This window comes from Gobius niger, assembly GCF_951799975.1.
Source record: "Gobius niger genome assembly, chromosome: 11".
NCBI classification, from domain to species: Eukaryota; Metazoa; Chordata; class Actinopteri; order Gobiiformes; family Gobiidae; genus Gobius; species Gobius niger.
Window position 1 is genome coordinate 7,893,056 of NC_136862.1, and position 14,844 is coordinate 7,907,899.

The 14,844-nt window shown below is 41.1% G+C and overlaps 1 protein-coding gene across 1 annotated transcript; it reads left to right on the top strand.

Annotated features, from left to right (window-relative positions):
• The first annotated feature begins 319 nt into the window (after positions 1 to 319).
• smfn (small fragment nuclease) lies at positions 320 to 7,496 on the top strand. The gene is made up of 7 exons (XM_079566063.1): positions 320 to 628; positions 1,380 to 1,463; positions 1,542 to 1,619; positions 3,498 to 3,609; positions 4,158 to 4,266; positions 5,766 to 5,819; positions 7,149 to 7,496. Exons 1-7 carry the CDS (start codon positions 338 to 340, stop codon positions 7,279 to 7,281), a joined length of 861 nt encoding a protein of 286 aa, XP_079422189.1. The 5' UTR covers positions 320 to 337; the 3' UTR covers positions 7,282 to 7,496.
• The last annotated feature ends 7,348 nt before the right edge of the window (positions 7,497 to 14,844 follow it).

Below are 14,844 nucleotides of genomic sequence, written 5' to 3' on the forward strand. Positions count from 1 at the left end.
GTGACAAAAAGTGAGAGAAACACAACAAAAGAGCGACAAAAAAAGCAACAAAAGAGCGACAAAAAGTGACGACAACACAGCAGCAAAGTGAGGGAAAAGATCGAATAATGCTCTACACTGGCCTGGAGGCTGTAAGCTCCAGTCGAGAAGTTTTTAGATTTGGGTAAAGCTGAACTGGAGAAAATGCGCCAGTAAGACGCTCATCTCTGGAAGCTGCTGTACAAACGATAGCATAGACAAGAGCGCCATCTGGCGGCCACTTAGCAAACCTGCCTTAATGTCGCTCACTTTCTTTCATTTTACGACAGTCCCAGTCGGAAGTCGGCCCAGGAGGAGGATGCCGGTGGTATTCTGCTCTCGGACCCCGGCATGGGCTGCTGTCTCTCTTCTCTACCGCCGGACACCTCAGCTGATCCCCCGCGCTGCGCCATCACTCCTGCGGCCACGCTGCTGTAGCACCCTGCGGGACACAGCAGTTAGAAGATCACAGGCACCGAGGCCCCACATCGCTTTTTTACCTTTCGAGTGCAGTTTGAGTGTCAAAAAAATGTCCACGAACGCGCCCAGCAGCGTGTCCTCGTCCTCCGCTGCGGGGATGTCCCAGAGAATGGTGTGGGTGGATCTGGAGGCAAGTCCGAGCAGCAAAGTGTTTACGGAGAACTCGTGGCTAGTGCTAGTGCTAATGCTAATGCTAATGACATGCGTGGACGCTGGTGTAAACAAACGTGGGGCTTTGGCAGCGTGGTTTTGTTTTTGAGCAGCAATGTTTATGTAGAGCCAGGGTAATGGCTGTAAATGAGTGTTCAACCAGAAGTTTCAAGTGTAGCCTGTGGAAAATTGTTATGCTGAGTAGAAAAGTGGACAGATATAGGTGTACATGAATGAAATTAGCAGTTCAGAAGTAGCCACAACGGACATGATTTATTAATACGTCACAAAATGTCTGAAGACTTTCATGCCCTGTGCTTACTTAGAGAGAAGACCTTACGTAGAGAGAAGACCCCAAAAAGAGTTGCTTGAAATATATTATCCATTTCGACTGAACTGATTCACATGATCATGGATATTGATGATTTATTTCACCATCTAAATAAATGCCAGTGCATATTTTAAATACTAACAAAGAGGTGCCTCAAAATAACTTGAAAGTGAATCAAATACTAAAAAAAAAACAATTACATCGGCAGAATTGCGACTGCAGTCAGCAAAGTGGGTGAAGGCAACGTCAGTGTAGCTGGTGCAGTTTGTACTGGCCTTCCTCCAGCTTGTGGGCAAATATTCAACCCACTGCACCACTGGCACTTATCACACTTTATTGAACGTGTCTTGGAAATGCAACTATCATTATCATTTATTTCTGTTTTTTTGTATTGTTTCAGATGACCGGCCTCGACATTGAGAAGGACCAAATCATTGAGATGGCCTGCATCATCACAGATTCTGACCTGAATGTTCTGGCTGAGGTAAAAGCACTACACACTATTGTGTCTGTTTTTTTCCAGTATCAGCTGAATCATTTTGTTTTTGTATTTACTTGGCAGGGGCCTAACCTGATCATAAAGCAGCCAGATGAGCTGCTGGACAGTATGTCAGACTGGTGCAAAGAGCATCATGGAAAGGTAAGCTACACACATTGCATGGCTGATATAGTGTCAAAATGCTGTGCACAATGTAAACATGTCTCAGAGGAGTTTTCACACATTTTATGTGAAAACAGCACTTTGTGGGCTTACCTGAGACCTTAAACTGCCACTTGTTTCAGCTCACTCTCAGGGCAAGAGACCCTTAAGGGACTAGATGTAAGTTGGTCATTTTCATACTCACTACTGCCACCACAGGTCTTAAGCATAACTGCAGGTTCTATATTAAGCTCGTGCATTAAGAGCACTTCAGACCCGAATTGACACCTTTTTGAGTGACATTCTACGCATTAGGACATTGCTGGGACATGTAGAGGGAGGAAAATACATCATTTTAACATTTTTAAACTCTGTATAGTCCCTTTAAGGTTGACCTTACCAGAGCCAGTGTGGAAATAAAGACAATATCACCTTCTAAACTCTGACAAGAATCTGTTTGAGCTTGTTTGTAGATGTTTAAAGTTAAGGTTAGCAGTTTTTTGTGTTTTGTTTTGTTTTTTGCAAAGAAACCCTATGAAAGTAGAATATTTCATTGTGAAGATGCCTTTTCTACTTCAGTCAAATTGCAATTTGTATTTGATTGCTGTTAATATTGCAGCCCAATTTCCAACCATTCAAAGATTCAATGTGTAAATGATTATTTGGAACATGCAAGTAAGAATCTTAGAAGTAATGAAGGAATTATTGACATTCAGCCCTATTTCAACCCCCTCCCTTTTGTTGTGATAGAGCAACATATAACCTGAAATGTTCAAATACTAGAGCAAAGATAGGCTCACTGCTGCAATCAGTCAAACTTCCTCAGTACTGCAGTACACTGTGAGCCCAATTTCTCATGTTCCCTTCTGTAGTTATGCGCAGTAGGCGGGGTCTGCTTATGTTGACAAATTGCTTAAAAACTAATTGTGCTTGCATTGCCAAAAGGCTCCAGCGCTGCTTTACCATAAAAAACTGGTAATATTCGTAAGGACAGCTGCTGGTTTATCCATTTTAGGACCACATCTGTGCGCAGTGTCCACTGGAGCATGAGGCCCATCTGTGAACACCACCATGCGGAGCTTCATAAAGCGAGCCCCATTGTTTCCTGTTGGAAAGACAATGTATTACATTAGTACATTACTGATGACACAGTGTTAAACGTACATAAAACACGCTGATATTTATGATGCCTAATCCATGGTCACACAGGGCAGTCTGCATTCATCTGAGGCCGGTTTCACACCGACTTAGATTAGGCCTTGTCTAAAAAATGCAAGACATAAAAGATCAAAACAACTTTAAAACCAGATCACTTTTTTGTTCAGCACTACAATTATACACATGAAAGTTTTCTGGCTATTTAAAGCACTTCTTCTTCTTTTTTTGAGGGGGTAATTTGCAGTTTTAGCTGTGGTTTAAATAACCCCTGTCTTATAGTAAAGGTTAAGAAAGTGACATTAGTTGAGCAGATAATTAGGGCTGTCATGATATATACTACATCGACTTATCGTTCGGTAAATAACAGATAAACAATACATTTTTGGGCTCGATATTTATCGTCTGTACATTTATTAGCATTCCCCCCATTCTTTCTTTGTCAAACTTAGATTTTTAACTGAAGCTAATTGTTCATGTTTATTGCGGCTTGTGTGGTATTTTAGGATATGATGATGCACTTTTAGAACAAAGGTTTACTGTCAGAGTTGACAGTACCTAGCATCATTGGAGTAATTCCTGCCTCAATACATCGAACTTCAAATTTGTTATCGTGACAGGCCTACAGATAATACTCTTTTAGATTGGAGTCTACACGTGTTTACATTAGCGACCATGACTCATTTTACATGGAGCCCATACTGAGTGGTGTTTGTGTCTCAGTCAGGGCTGACCCAGGCCGTGCGGAACAGTAAGATCACTCTACAACAGGCTGAATACGAGTTCCTCTCCTTCGTGAGACAGCACACACCGCCCGGACAGTGCCCTCTGGCCGGTGAGTTTTCATCCTTCACTTGCTGTTTCACGATCACGCAGTATTCCTATATCAATTATATGTTTCTTTTTGTTTCTTTCTTTTAAAATAAAGGAAAATCCTCAAGTAAACACAGTCATTTGTTTTAGAACTGGGAATGAAACTACAGTATGTTGAAGCTTAGTGTTCTGAGTTAAAGGCTGCAATTTTACAGTATTTAATCCCTTTTTTTGAATGTGTCCAAAAAGTCTATATGCCTTTATTTATTTATAATTTTTGACACAAGAAGTACTTAATTTAGTGTTTTGTTTCAGTTGATTGCACAGTGTTTTACATCACACAAATTCTTTACTTTCTTCCTAAAAGCTCGATTAACTCGATATGACATCCCAAGTGACAATATTTGTGATCTCACCCAATCATTACAGTGGCAATACCACTCAGTTGCGATGACAAAAAGGTCAATAATCTTTTTCTTGCCTCCATCTCTGTCTAACAAGGAGGATGTGAAGTCATGTGAAACTACAGAGACGGGTAATTTTAAGTTAAAAGTTGTTGTTTTTTTGCAGGTAACTCGGTTCACGCAGACAAGCGCTTCCTGGACAAGTTCATGCCCCAGTTCATGTACCACCTCCACTACCGGATCATCGACGTCAGCACCATCAAGGAGCTCTGCAGGTGCGGGTCACTCACGGGATGGAATCACTTGAAAAGATCCAGGGAGGGGTCGAGGGCGGCTCCATTAAAGGATAAATAATCGTCACAATCATTTTAGTCGTAATTAAAATCGCAATTCGTTTTTTTAAAGACTCCATATCCACAGTCCCAGGGGGTCGATGTCATGTCAGTCACTATCGAATAATGATCAGGTGTTTCTCTCCCACAGAGTTGTATTGGTCCCTGGCCTCCAACTGAAATCTATAACATGAATGCCACCTATCAGAACATTTCCATTTGCAGTTTTTAACAGGAATACTTTAACACTACAATGACTGAACCCATTGGATTTGCAATTTTACTCTAACATGTGTAGAGCTCACAAAAGTCAAAGGAATAGGCCACCGTTTTTTAATACTGAGATATGTTCTTACCTTAGCTTAGACGAGTTGATATGTAGCTGTCTGGTCATTACGCGTGCGCTCAGTCACAGTCACAAACAGAGCACAGACAGCGTTAGCATGTAGCCTCTCCTCTCCTCTATGGTCCCAAACAGGAGTGAAGTTAGAAGCAACGAAGTTTTTCTATGTTTTCCCTATTTAAATATGCTATGTATTATAAGCCAATATATAAGCCAAGTACAGTCTTAGTATTCTAGTATTGCTACGCCTATAATACTATAGTGCAGAAAATCGACATGTTTAATTTTGTGTGACTATACTTGGATTGTGTAAAGGCTCATGTAGCCATATTTAAATAGGGAAAACGTGGAAGAGCTTAGTTGCTTCTAACTTGACCTCCGTTTGGAGCCATAGAGGAGAGGAGGAGAGGCTTAATGCTAACGCCGTCTGTGCTCTGTTTACGTGACTGAGGACACGCATAAAGACCAGACAGGTACACATTAACTTGTCAAAGCTAAGGTAAGAACATATCAATCTTTAGAAACGGTGGCCTATTCCTTTGAAAATGCACCAAAAATCACCTAAAAATCACCTAAATCTTTAAAAATCTCAGCAAATTAGAGAAACAGTGGCTAACCTGCATCGATGTAGTGAATCAGGGATCAGCAGGGATTTTGGGGGGATTTTTTTCTTTTTGCTTTAACCCCTGATCTAAGATAAGGCTGCCCAGAATAATCTGTGTCTGTCTATATCTCTGTACTGAAACTGCCTTGGCCTTAAAGGACTTGTTCACATCAGATGCATCGAGTCCATTTGCAGTGGCTCCCGGTGATACCCTGATGATTATTACCATTTGCTCATATTCGGTTGACCTTTCCCTGTGACAGAGCACACCTCAGTAAACCCGCGCCATCACAACCTTTAGTAATTAGATTTTTTCTAGTCTATTTAACTTGGCTAATGGGTATTTCCCTTGCCTGTCTCATCATTACTGCCTTGTTATTTACTCAGACCCCGCTAACGATCTCCTCTGCATTCATCAGTGAAGGGGCTCGGTTTAATATGGTGAAACCAAACGGCTGGATTAATGCGGTTGCTGTGTTGTGTCAACTCTTGCAGGCGATGGTTCCCAGAAGAGTACAAGAAGGCACCTCAGAAAAGAGCTTCTCACAGGTAAGACTGAAGCGTGGATGATGACTGGGATGAAGGACTTTTGAGACAAAGTTTTAACTCAAATAAAGGTTAAACTTGGTCATGTTGGTGCAACTAAAGCCAAAGGAGTTGCTTTAGTGCTGAGATTCTAATGTGGTGTTGGGAGGGGTCCACTGTCACTCTATGATGACAAGCCTTGATTGAAATAGAAAGATTTACAACAGTCTGCGTAACATTCAATACCAGTAAGAGTAAAAGCTGAAATCATGATCATAACTCAGTAAGACAGTCAGGCCATATATTACTACTTTATCAGTAGTTAAACATTGACAGACATGTTTTCTGGTAGGGTTAGTGACCCACTAAACACTTCTGCAACTTTGGTCCTTACTTACTAGTTAAGCTCTGCTTTAGTGTTGGTGTCAAACTGCAGAAAACACATCTTTACTCTGTACTCCAGAGCTCTGAAAGTTTACAGCAGCAGCAAAAGTGTGGTGATGCTCATTCCATCTAAACTATCTTGCTGCGAGGGGGTGGTAACCCCCCTCATGGCTATTGGCGACTCCAGAAGGACCTTTGTAAGACAAAAGTCTACAGACTTTACATCACTTTATCACTTTATACACCTACACAATATGTAAATCCAATCCCGTTGTTGTTTTTAATGTTCTTTATGCATGCCCCTATAGCCCTACCGTTTAAAGTTTTATAGCTTATTTTTATCTAAACTCTGTGTTTGAAATTGTTCATCAGCCTGTCCAGGGACTGCAGGTGGAGATGAGCATTTTTGCTCTAACCTGGCACACGACATCTCTTCTCTCTTAGACTAATGTTGTTTGTGCATTGTCCCTGATCAAATAAAGAAAGTTAAAAAACGATGGTAATAAAAACTATTCTGATTCTGATCCTCCAAAAACGAAACGAAAGCCTGGCTCCAAAGAATTTTTATTTTTTTTCCCCTAAAAATAGCATTCCTTTCTGTGACAACTCTTGAGGTTTTATATCTGTGCTGGTTTTGGTTCTCTGGATTTTTAAAGTTTGAGCTTTTGCCATTGATTGACATGTCATGGGGATTAACTGTGCTGTAGGTTTTGTAGAAAGTGCTCCATTTTAATTCCTCACACTACATTACATTACCATGAGTGGGTCGTAATGGCCACTGTTTATCTCCTGTATGATATACATATGCTCACACCCTGTCCCGATGTCTTTAGACTCATATTGTACATTAATAACTCATCCGAGTGCATTCAAATATGCCACACAGGACTTTGGTGTACATTTGAAAGCATGCCTTTGACCTCTACAGCCTTTACTCTGTTATCTGGAACATTAATGTGTGTGTTTCAGGGCTCTGGACGACATCCAGGAGAGCATTAAGGAGCTGCAGTTTTACAGAGCCAACGTCTTCAAATCCTCCACAGACGAGAAGAAACGCAAGATCATGGAGAATGGAGACGGCAGAAGTGCTTCCAGTCATTAAAATGTAATTATTCCTCTTAGCGTGGTTTTAGTTTTTGTTCACTTCTATTGACATTGTTCAGACGTTTTATGTCAAGATTTCTTTAAAGGGAGCAAGAAAGAAGTTAATAAAAAAATATATATATTTTTCAAAGTTAAATATGAAGAACTTGAAATAGTTTTTGACAATATTGTATTTATGTCCCATGAGTGATTTACTGGGTTTTACTTGATTTTCCTATCTTTTAAAAATAAACTTTGAACTCCCCTGAAAAAAGAGTTGCTTGTTTGACTTAGAATGTTGTCTAATCATAATAAAAATAAAAAAAAATAAAAATAAAAATACTAAGTCTGAATCCAAGGCATGATCCTAAACACTATGGGGAAATCTTCATTATTAACTCTTTCGTGTGGGACATGCACCACTAGATGGCAGTGTGCCCCTGACATACCCCCAGTGTTATTTTGTCTACTGAAGCCAGGTAGGATGAGAGAACTTTGTTGGCAAAAGGTTAAGAGGCCTGGGATGATGACAGATTACTACAAATGTGTTGGGATGGACTTCATGAATAATTTATACAGCGCACAAGTATGAGTCAGCGTTTATGCTAAAGACCAAACAAGTGTCCACCAGCGCGAGGCAAAATGGAAGAGTACAGTTTTTAATGTATGCGGTGTAAGGAAACTACTTTTCTTCACATTTATATCGGCCAAGTATAGAAGTAAAATTGCGACTGAAGGTTGTATGTGGACACTCTTGCCTCGTGAAAAGGTTAAATTAATTAAAATTTAATAGTGGTTGATAATCATTATGCAAAATGTGTGGTTGGAAGATCAACTGTAATAGCAAAGATGGTGAACGTTGGTCCAAATATTTGTACCCCAGTATAACCAACACAAGATGTTTGTCGAGCCTTGGTTAGTCCTTTACTCCTTAACAACCACCAGAACTGAGCACATTCTCTCCAGTTTGAACAACTCAAATTTAAAAGTTTCTTGGGAAAAAAAGCAGTAAAATAGCAGCAAATTGAGAAGAAAATAAGGATGAAAATGCAACAGAGAATCCACAAAAGAGCATCAAAAATGTGGCAACAATGTGACAAAAAAGAGACAAAAATGTGATGAAAAATATTCAAAAATGTGACAAAAAAGAGACAAAAATGTGATGAAAAATATTTAAAAATAAATAAATAAAAGCTCTAGTCTCCTGCTCGTCTCCATGGAGATGTTAACTAAAAATGTTAGGTCCTCAAATCCATCCATAGATGACCTACAGCAAACATAGCATGTCCTTTCCTGTGTCTGGCAAATCATTAGGAGCATGTTTGTATTTCTGGCAAAAGGATAACTCAAAATGTTACACAGTGTGCCTTTAAATCCCCCTCGGGGATCAAACCCTTGACCTTCTTGCGGTGAGGCATGAGTGCTAACTCCTGCACCATTAATAACGTTCCTTCTGAAAAGCTTTGGTGGGAGAATTGACTGCCTGCCTATAATTGATCTAATGCTTTTTAATAAAGAATAGACATTAATTTTAAATCATTACTTTTTGCTAATTCACCTTCAACGCCTGATTAATATTTAACTGCGCCCGTCTTTATTGGGTGTCTAACCTTGCTAACCGTGACCAGATGTGACAAGTGAGGGCTCGGATGGCCAGGCTTTTCTGTCCAGTCCAAACCATCAATATTGTCTTACTTACAGACCTGTCCTTGCAGCTGCGGTGCAGGCTGAACAACTGCATGTTACAGAGAGAGAGAGGGAGAGGGAGAGGACTTATTTATGAGCTTCCTGATGGGAGTGCTCCTGGTACATTACTGTGTCTCATCAAAGTGTCACACCCAACACAAATTTAAATACAGTGGCCTCTTTAACAGCGAACACACCGAGGACCAGTGGCCAGAGCTCAGCATGTCCAGTGTAAACAATGCAAACAAATGGATAAAGTGTTATGGATCTTTATGGAGCAGGTATTTTGGAAGTATGGGCTCACATTAGTCATTTCATGTACATTTCACCAGATTAGGATTTTGTAACATGCTGTAATAGAAACAGAATCTCAATTTCATTCAACTGAATAAGTCCCTGTCCCTTTGCATATACAGTTATGTATCTTTCTAGTGGTAATCTTACAACCCATAACATTAGAGCTAGCATAATTGTTTACATCTAAACAATTCAACATGGCCGACATCAAAGCCCCGCTATTAGCATTCAAAATTAAGATGCTAATTCGGATAAAACAAACCTAACCCTAATGAGAACAGGAGGACATGGTTCTTGGACACATTCCTAAAGTTGTTGGATAATTAGTACGACTTCTCACTTTTGCAACCCTAGGAGTTCTAAAAGTGTTCTTCAAAGAGCCCCAACATGCAAAATCTACTTTCTTTTTATCTTAATGATGTAAATACAATGCACCTGGATTGTGTTATTCCTTCGTGCATGTTTGGATAACCCTGCATATTCAAGGTGTCTCAATCTGAAGTGCTCAACAACACGGAACGATGTCATGAGGTGGGGCTGGACTTCTCCTGGAAGTTCATGCAGCGAGATTCAAGCAAATTCAAGCAAGTTTTACTTTTGCATAGTATTTGAGATAATAGTGTCTGCAGTCATTGCATCGGCCTGTTGTGGTACAGAAGGAGCTCTCGCTTTACCGCCCAGTTGCTGCAGTTGGTCAGATCTAGATTTAGCAACACTCTGAACATCCTGAATGACCAGGTTATTCCATCAATGGATTTCTTCTTCCCTGATGGCACGGGCATATTCCAAGATGACAATGCCAGGATTCAACGGGCTTCACATTGTGAAAAAGGGAGCATGTGACATCCTTTTCACACATGGTTTGGCCACCACAGAGTCCAGATCTTAAAGGAACAGGCCACCGTTTTTACATACTGAGATACTGTATGTTCTTACCTGAGCTTAGACGAGTTGATGTGTACCTGTCTGGTCTTGGGGCGTGTGCTCAGTCACGCACAATAACCAAAGATGTTGTTGGCATTTGGCCTCTCCCAGTACATTCCTATAGCTCCAAACGGGGGTGAAGTTGGAAGCTACCACGCTCTTCCACGGGCACAAAGACCTGACAGGTACACATCAACTCGTCTAAGCTCAGGTAAGAACACATCACAGTATGGAAGAACTGTGTGCCCTGAGTCACGCAAAAAGACCAAAGACGTTGTTAGCATTTGGCCTCTCTCAGTACATTCCTATAGCTGAAGTTAGAAGCGACCAAGCTCTTCTACCGGGCACAAAGACCAGACAGGTACGCATCAACTCGTTTAAGCTCAGGTAAGAACATATCTCAGTATGGAAAAATGGTGGCCTGTTCCTTTAACCCCATTGAGAATCTGAGATGTGCTGGAGAAGGCTTATGTTGAGGTCACACTCGCCCATCATCAAGACAAGATCCTGGTGAAAAATGAATGTAACACTGTGTTTTTTGACATTTCAGAAGCTTACTGAAACATGCTAGGATCAAAGCTAAAGGCGGGCCATTCAAATATTAGAGCGTGTGACCTCTATGTTTGTGGCTAGTCCTGATGACGTCTTCCACAATATAGAACCTGTAATTAGTTGACTTTAACTGGTGGAGTTTTCTTGCGTAGTCATCCCGATCGCTCCCCTCCTCCATCCCAGCACCGCTCATCAGCCGCTGCTCCGCTTGTAAATCAATGTAGCAGCGTCTTCTCTTTCTCCTCTCACACAGCGCTAACATGTGACAGCCCTCCGACTCAATCTCAGCCCTCCGCATTTGACTTGATCTGACAAGGCAGGTCGTGAAGGGGAGGAGCGGAAGCTTCAAAGTGGATGGGTAGAGCGGAGCGTGAGAGGAGATGGAGACGGAGAGACAGCCCTGTTCCGTCCCGGGCCGCGAGGGTGTGAAGAGTCGGTGGCCGCCGACTGACCCTGACGCGGTGCCAAGCTGTCAGTCTCTGCGGAGGTAAGTAAAGTTGAGACAGTGGTGCCAACTCGGATACTAAAAGGGCAGTGGTTCATTATGAGCAGCTAATCACAGGAAATAATTGCGTACTCATGACATATTGGCTAACCTAGCTTAAAACAAGGTCAATCGGTTATACTTCCCGAAACAAAGAGCCAGTTCTACCCAGTAAAGGATCTCAACAGTGTGCAGTCATCGTCCTCTCCATCATCTGATGAGACTTCAAGCCTTTGGCCCTGGTGAAGATAACTGGGTGATTTTCAAAAAACGTTTTAGTCAAAAAAGATCCAGTTGCATCGATTAGGTGGATTATTATATACTATCCTGGATGGTAGAGAATACTTTTAAAAAAACAAAACTAAATATTTTACGTAAGTGCTGTTGGCCAAGAAACCAGCGCTTAAACGGGCATATAAGTGGAATACAAAATGTTTAACTAATTGAAAAACATGTTCAAATCAGAAAGCGCTCAACCAGAATGTATAACTAAAGCACGAGTAAAGTAAGTAAATAGTTCAGTGTAAGTAAGTAGTTAATTTTACGTAAGTCAGAAGTTAAAGGAACAGGCCACCGTTTTTTCATACTGAGATATGTTCTTACCTGAGCTTAAACAAGTTCGTACCTCTCTGGTCTTTGTGCGTGCCCTCAGTCACACACAACGACCAAAGATGATGTTAGCATTTGGCCTCTCCCTGTATATTCCTAGAGCTCCAAACGGGTGTGAAGTTGGAAGCTACCAAGCTCTTCCGTGGGCACAAAGACCAGACAGGTACGTATCAACTCGTCTAAGCTCAGGTAAGAACATATCTCCGAATGGTAAAACGGTGGCCTGTTCCTTAAAGTTAAGTTAAAGAGACAAGATGCAAGTTGGTCATTTTATGCTCACTACTGCCACCTCAGGTCTTACGCGTAACTGCAGATTCTATATTAAGCATGCGCATGACGGCAATTCGGACCTGAACAACTTTTTGAGTGACAGTGCAGGATTTTAGAGGCAGTTGTGGTGAACATGTTTGGGCTCATTCTACACATTAGGACATGGATGGAACATGTAGGGGGAGGAAAATATTTAGTTTTAACATTTTTAAACCCTTTAAGTTCTTTTAAGTAAGTAAGTTTAAGTAAGTAAAGTAAGGTAAGGAAGTAGGATGACTAGATGTCCCTGTTTTGCACAGGACCTGTGCCAGTTCCGTTTTTTTGACGTCACTTGCATTTTGGGGACAAAGGTATGGTACAAAGTAATTGGTTCAAACCAATACAAATTTCACCTCGAGCATCTCCTCAATGCTCATTGGTGCATGTCATTACCAAAAGATGTCACCGTTTTACCATTCAGCATGGGAAAAGACTGTGAAGGCATATTCATGAATTGTGTCCCAGTTTTGAATTTGGAAAATATGGTCACCTTGCCTTTCACAGACAAAGAAGCCACAAAGTGCTTCACAAAATTACACTGAGATACACGTACTATACCTCAGTTTCACAACCATTGCTTTACTAATGCTGAGTAAATTCAAGCAATATTTACAAAGCAGTTTGACGCAAAAATCCTGACAAACTGAAAACCTCGGCTGTGAAGAATTGGTAGAGCAAGCACCGTGACCACTGTATCCTAGAGACATTTGACCCAGTTTGCCATTCAGGGCACCCCCAAATCGCTCTTATCTGTTAACCGGATTTTGGCCCCTCCAGTGTGAGCCAAGGCATGAATAATGTTGATTTTAGACATTCTCGAACAAGCACAGGGTTCCTGCGGGGTCATGACACGGGAGGAGAGAAAGAGTGACTAAATGGCAAGACGGTGAATGTTTGCTCCTCTTGGTGACCTAGAATCGAACCCTTCTGTGGATTTTTCCGGCAAAAAATGAAGGAAGGTCACTAGAACTCGTAATTTTTCGAAAATTAAGGGGGAACGGTGTCATTTTCTTGGGTCAAGCAAAAAAGCTAAAATAAATCTCTCCACTATCACTAATGGGATTGCTGTATTTTCTGAACTGACATTAAGACAAAATGTAGATATAACAACCGTTAATGTCTTTATACATTTTCTATGTGGCCTTTAGCACATCTTCCGTACTTCATCTCCTATATACTCCCTCCCCTTAAACTGCCACTTGATCCCAACTCTCTTGATTAATCCGATATTGATTTTAGTATAAATGTTAGCTAAATTAAACGCCGGGCCTTGTTTATGACTGTTACATAACACATTCATTAACGGCTTTGCAGTAAAAAGGGGCTCATTAATTAAATTCATTGAGAAGTGAATCCCCAGCTGCCCGTGTGTCATTAGCTCTGTGGTCCGGAGAGCTGCACAAAGCAAAGTGCAGTCTCCGAGCTGCACGGAGAGAGAGCACTCTGACTTTGAGTGAGGCGGGAGGACGTGGAAGTTGAAGACCCAAATGCCTCAAAAATTAACGTTTGTGACTAAATATTGTCCTTGGTCACACTGGTTCATCAAATCATCATCCAACCCTCCCTTCCTCAAGCTTCTGTCAGTCCTCTGTGTGAGTCTGCCCATCTGCTCTGTCAATCGACCTGTACATGTGCTTACCATTGGGGCTACAATGCGGAAGAACGTGAAAATTGTGATTTGAACAATCCGCAAATAACATCACCTATTTCACATCATTTTCTTGACTATTTGCCAGTAAATCTGATGTTTAGTTGCTTTGTACCTGTAGGTAAATTTGTCCTGCAATTCAGAGAAAACACATTATACAAACAATGAAACTAACATCACATAAAGATACCACCGAAGTTTAGCCATTAGCCCATAACAACAAAGACAGCAGTCTCAGGGATGATTAGATCCCGACTTGTTCTTCAGGGAAATGGCAGCAGGAGCAAAGCTTTGCTTAAAACAATTTGTATGGCTCATAGGCATTAAAGACCTATGCCCAGAAGGAAGCAAACTAAACTCCAAATACAGAGGGCGTGTCTTTTAGAATGCTTCGTGTTATCCTCTCTGATGGTCTAATGTACAGAGAGTCCAAACTGGCCGATTACTTTACTTGACCAGCTGATTCAGGGCTTAAAATATTGGCAGGCACTTGTTTTAATCATTGTCCTGTGTCTTCTGTTTTAGTAAGTTCCCCAATGGACTTCAAGTTCCCCCCTGGTGGTGACATTTGATAACAGCCTAGACATTAAAAGCTATGTAGTGGTGATAAAGTACATTTACATGCACAAAATGGGAGCACAAATGAGCTTTTAGCCACTGGCTGGACTCAGAAGCATTCCCAACAGGTACGTACTTCATGTAATTTAGCATTTTAGGTTCATACAATTTATGAAAATAGCAATGGTTATCTCTCCACTCCTCTTTAAAGGGGCTAGATGCAAGTTAGCCATTTTATGCTCACTACTGCCACCTCAGGTCATACATGTAACTGCACCTTCTATATTAAGCTCGTGCATGACGGCAATTCGGACCCGAAGTAACACCGTTTTGAGTGACAGCGCAGGATTTTAGAGGCAGTTGTGGTGAATAGGTCTGGGCTCATTCTACACATTAGGACATTGTTGGAACATGTACATAATTCTAACATTTTTAAACTCTGTATAGTCCCTTTAAGCTGCTGAAACTATTGCACTTAAAAGACTCAAATGGACATCAGATGCCACAAGATGTCC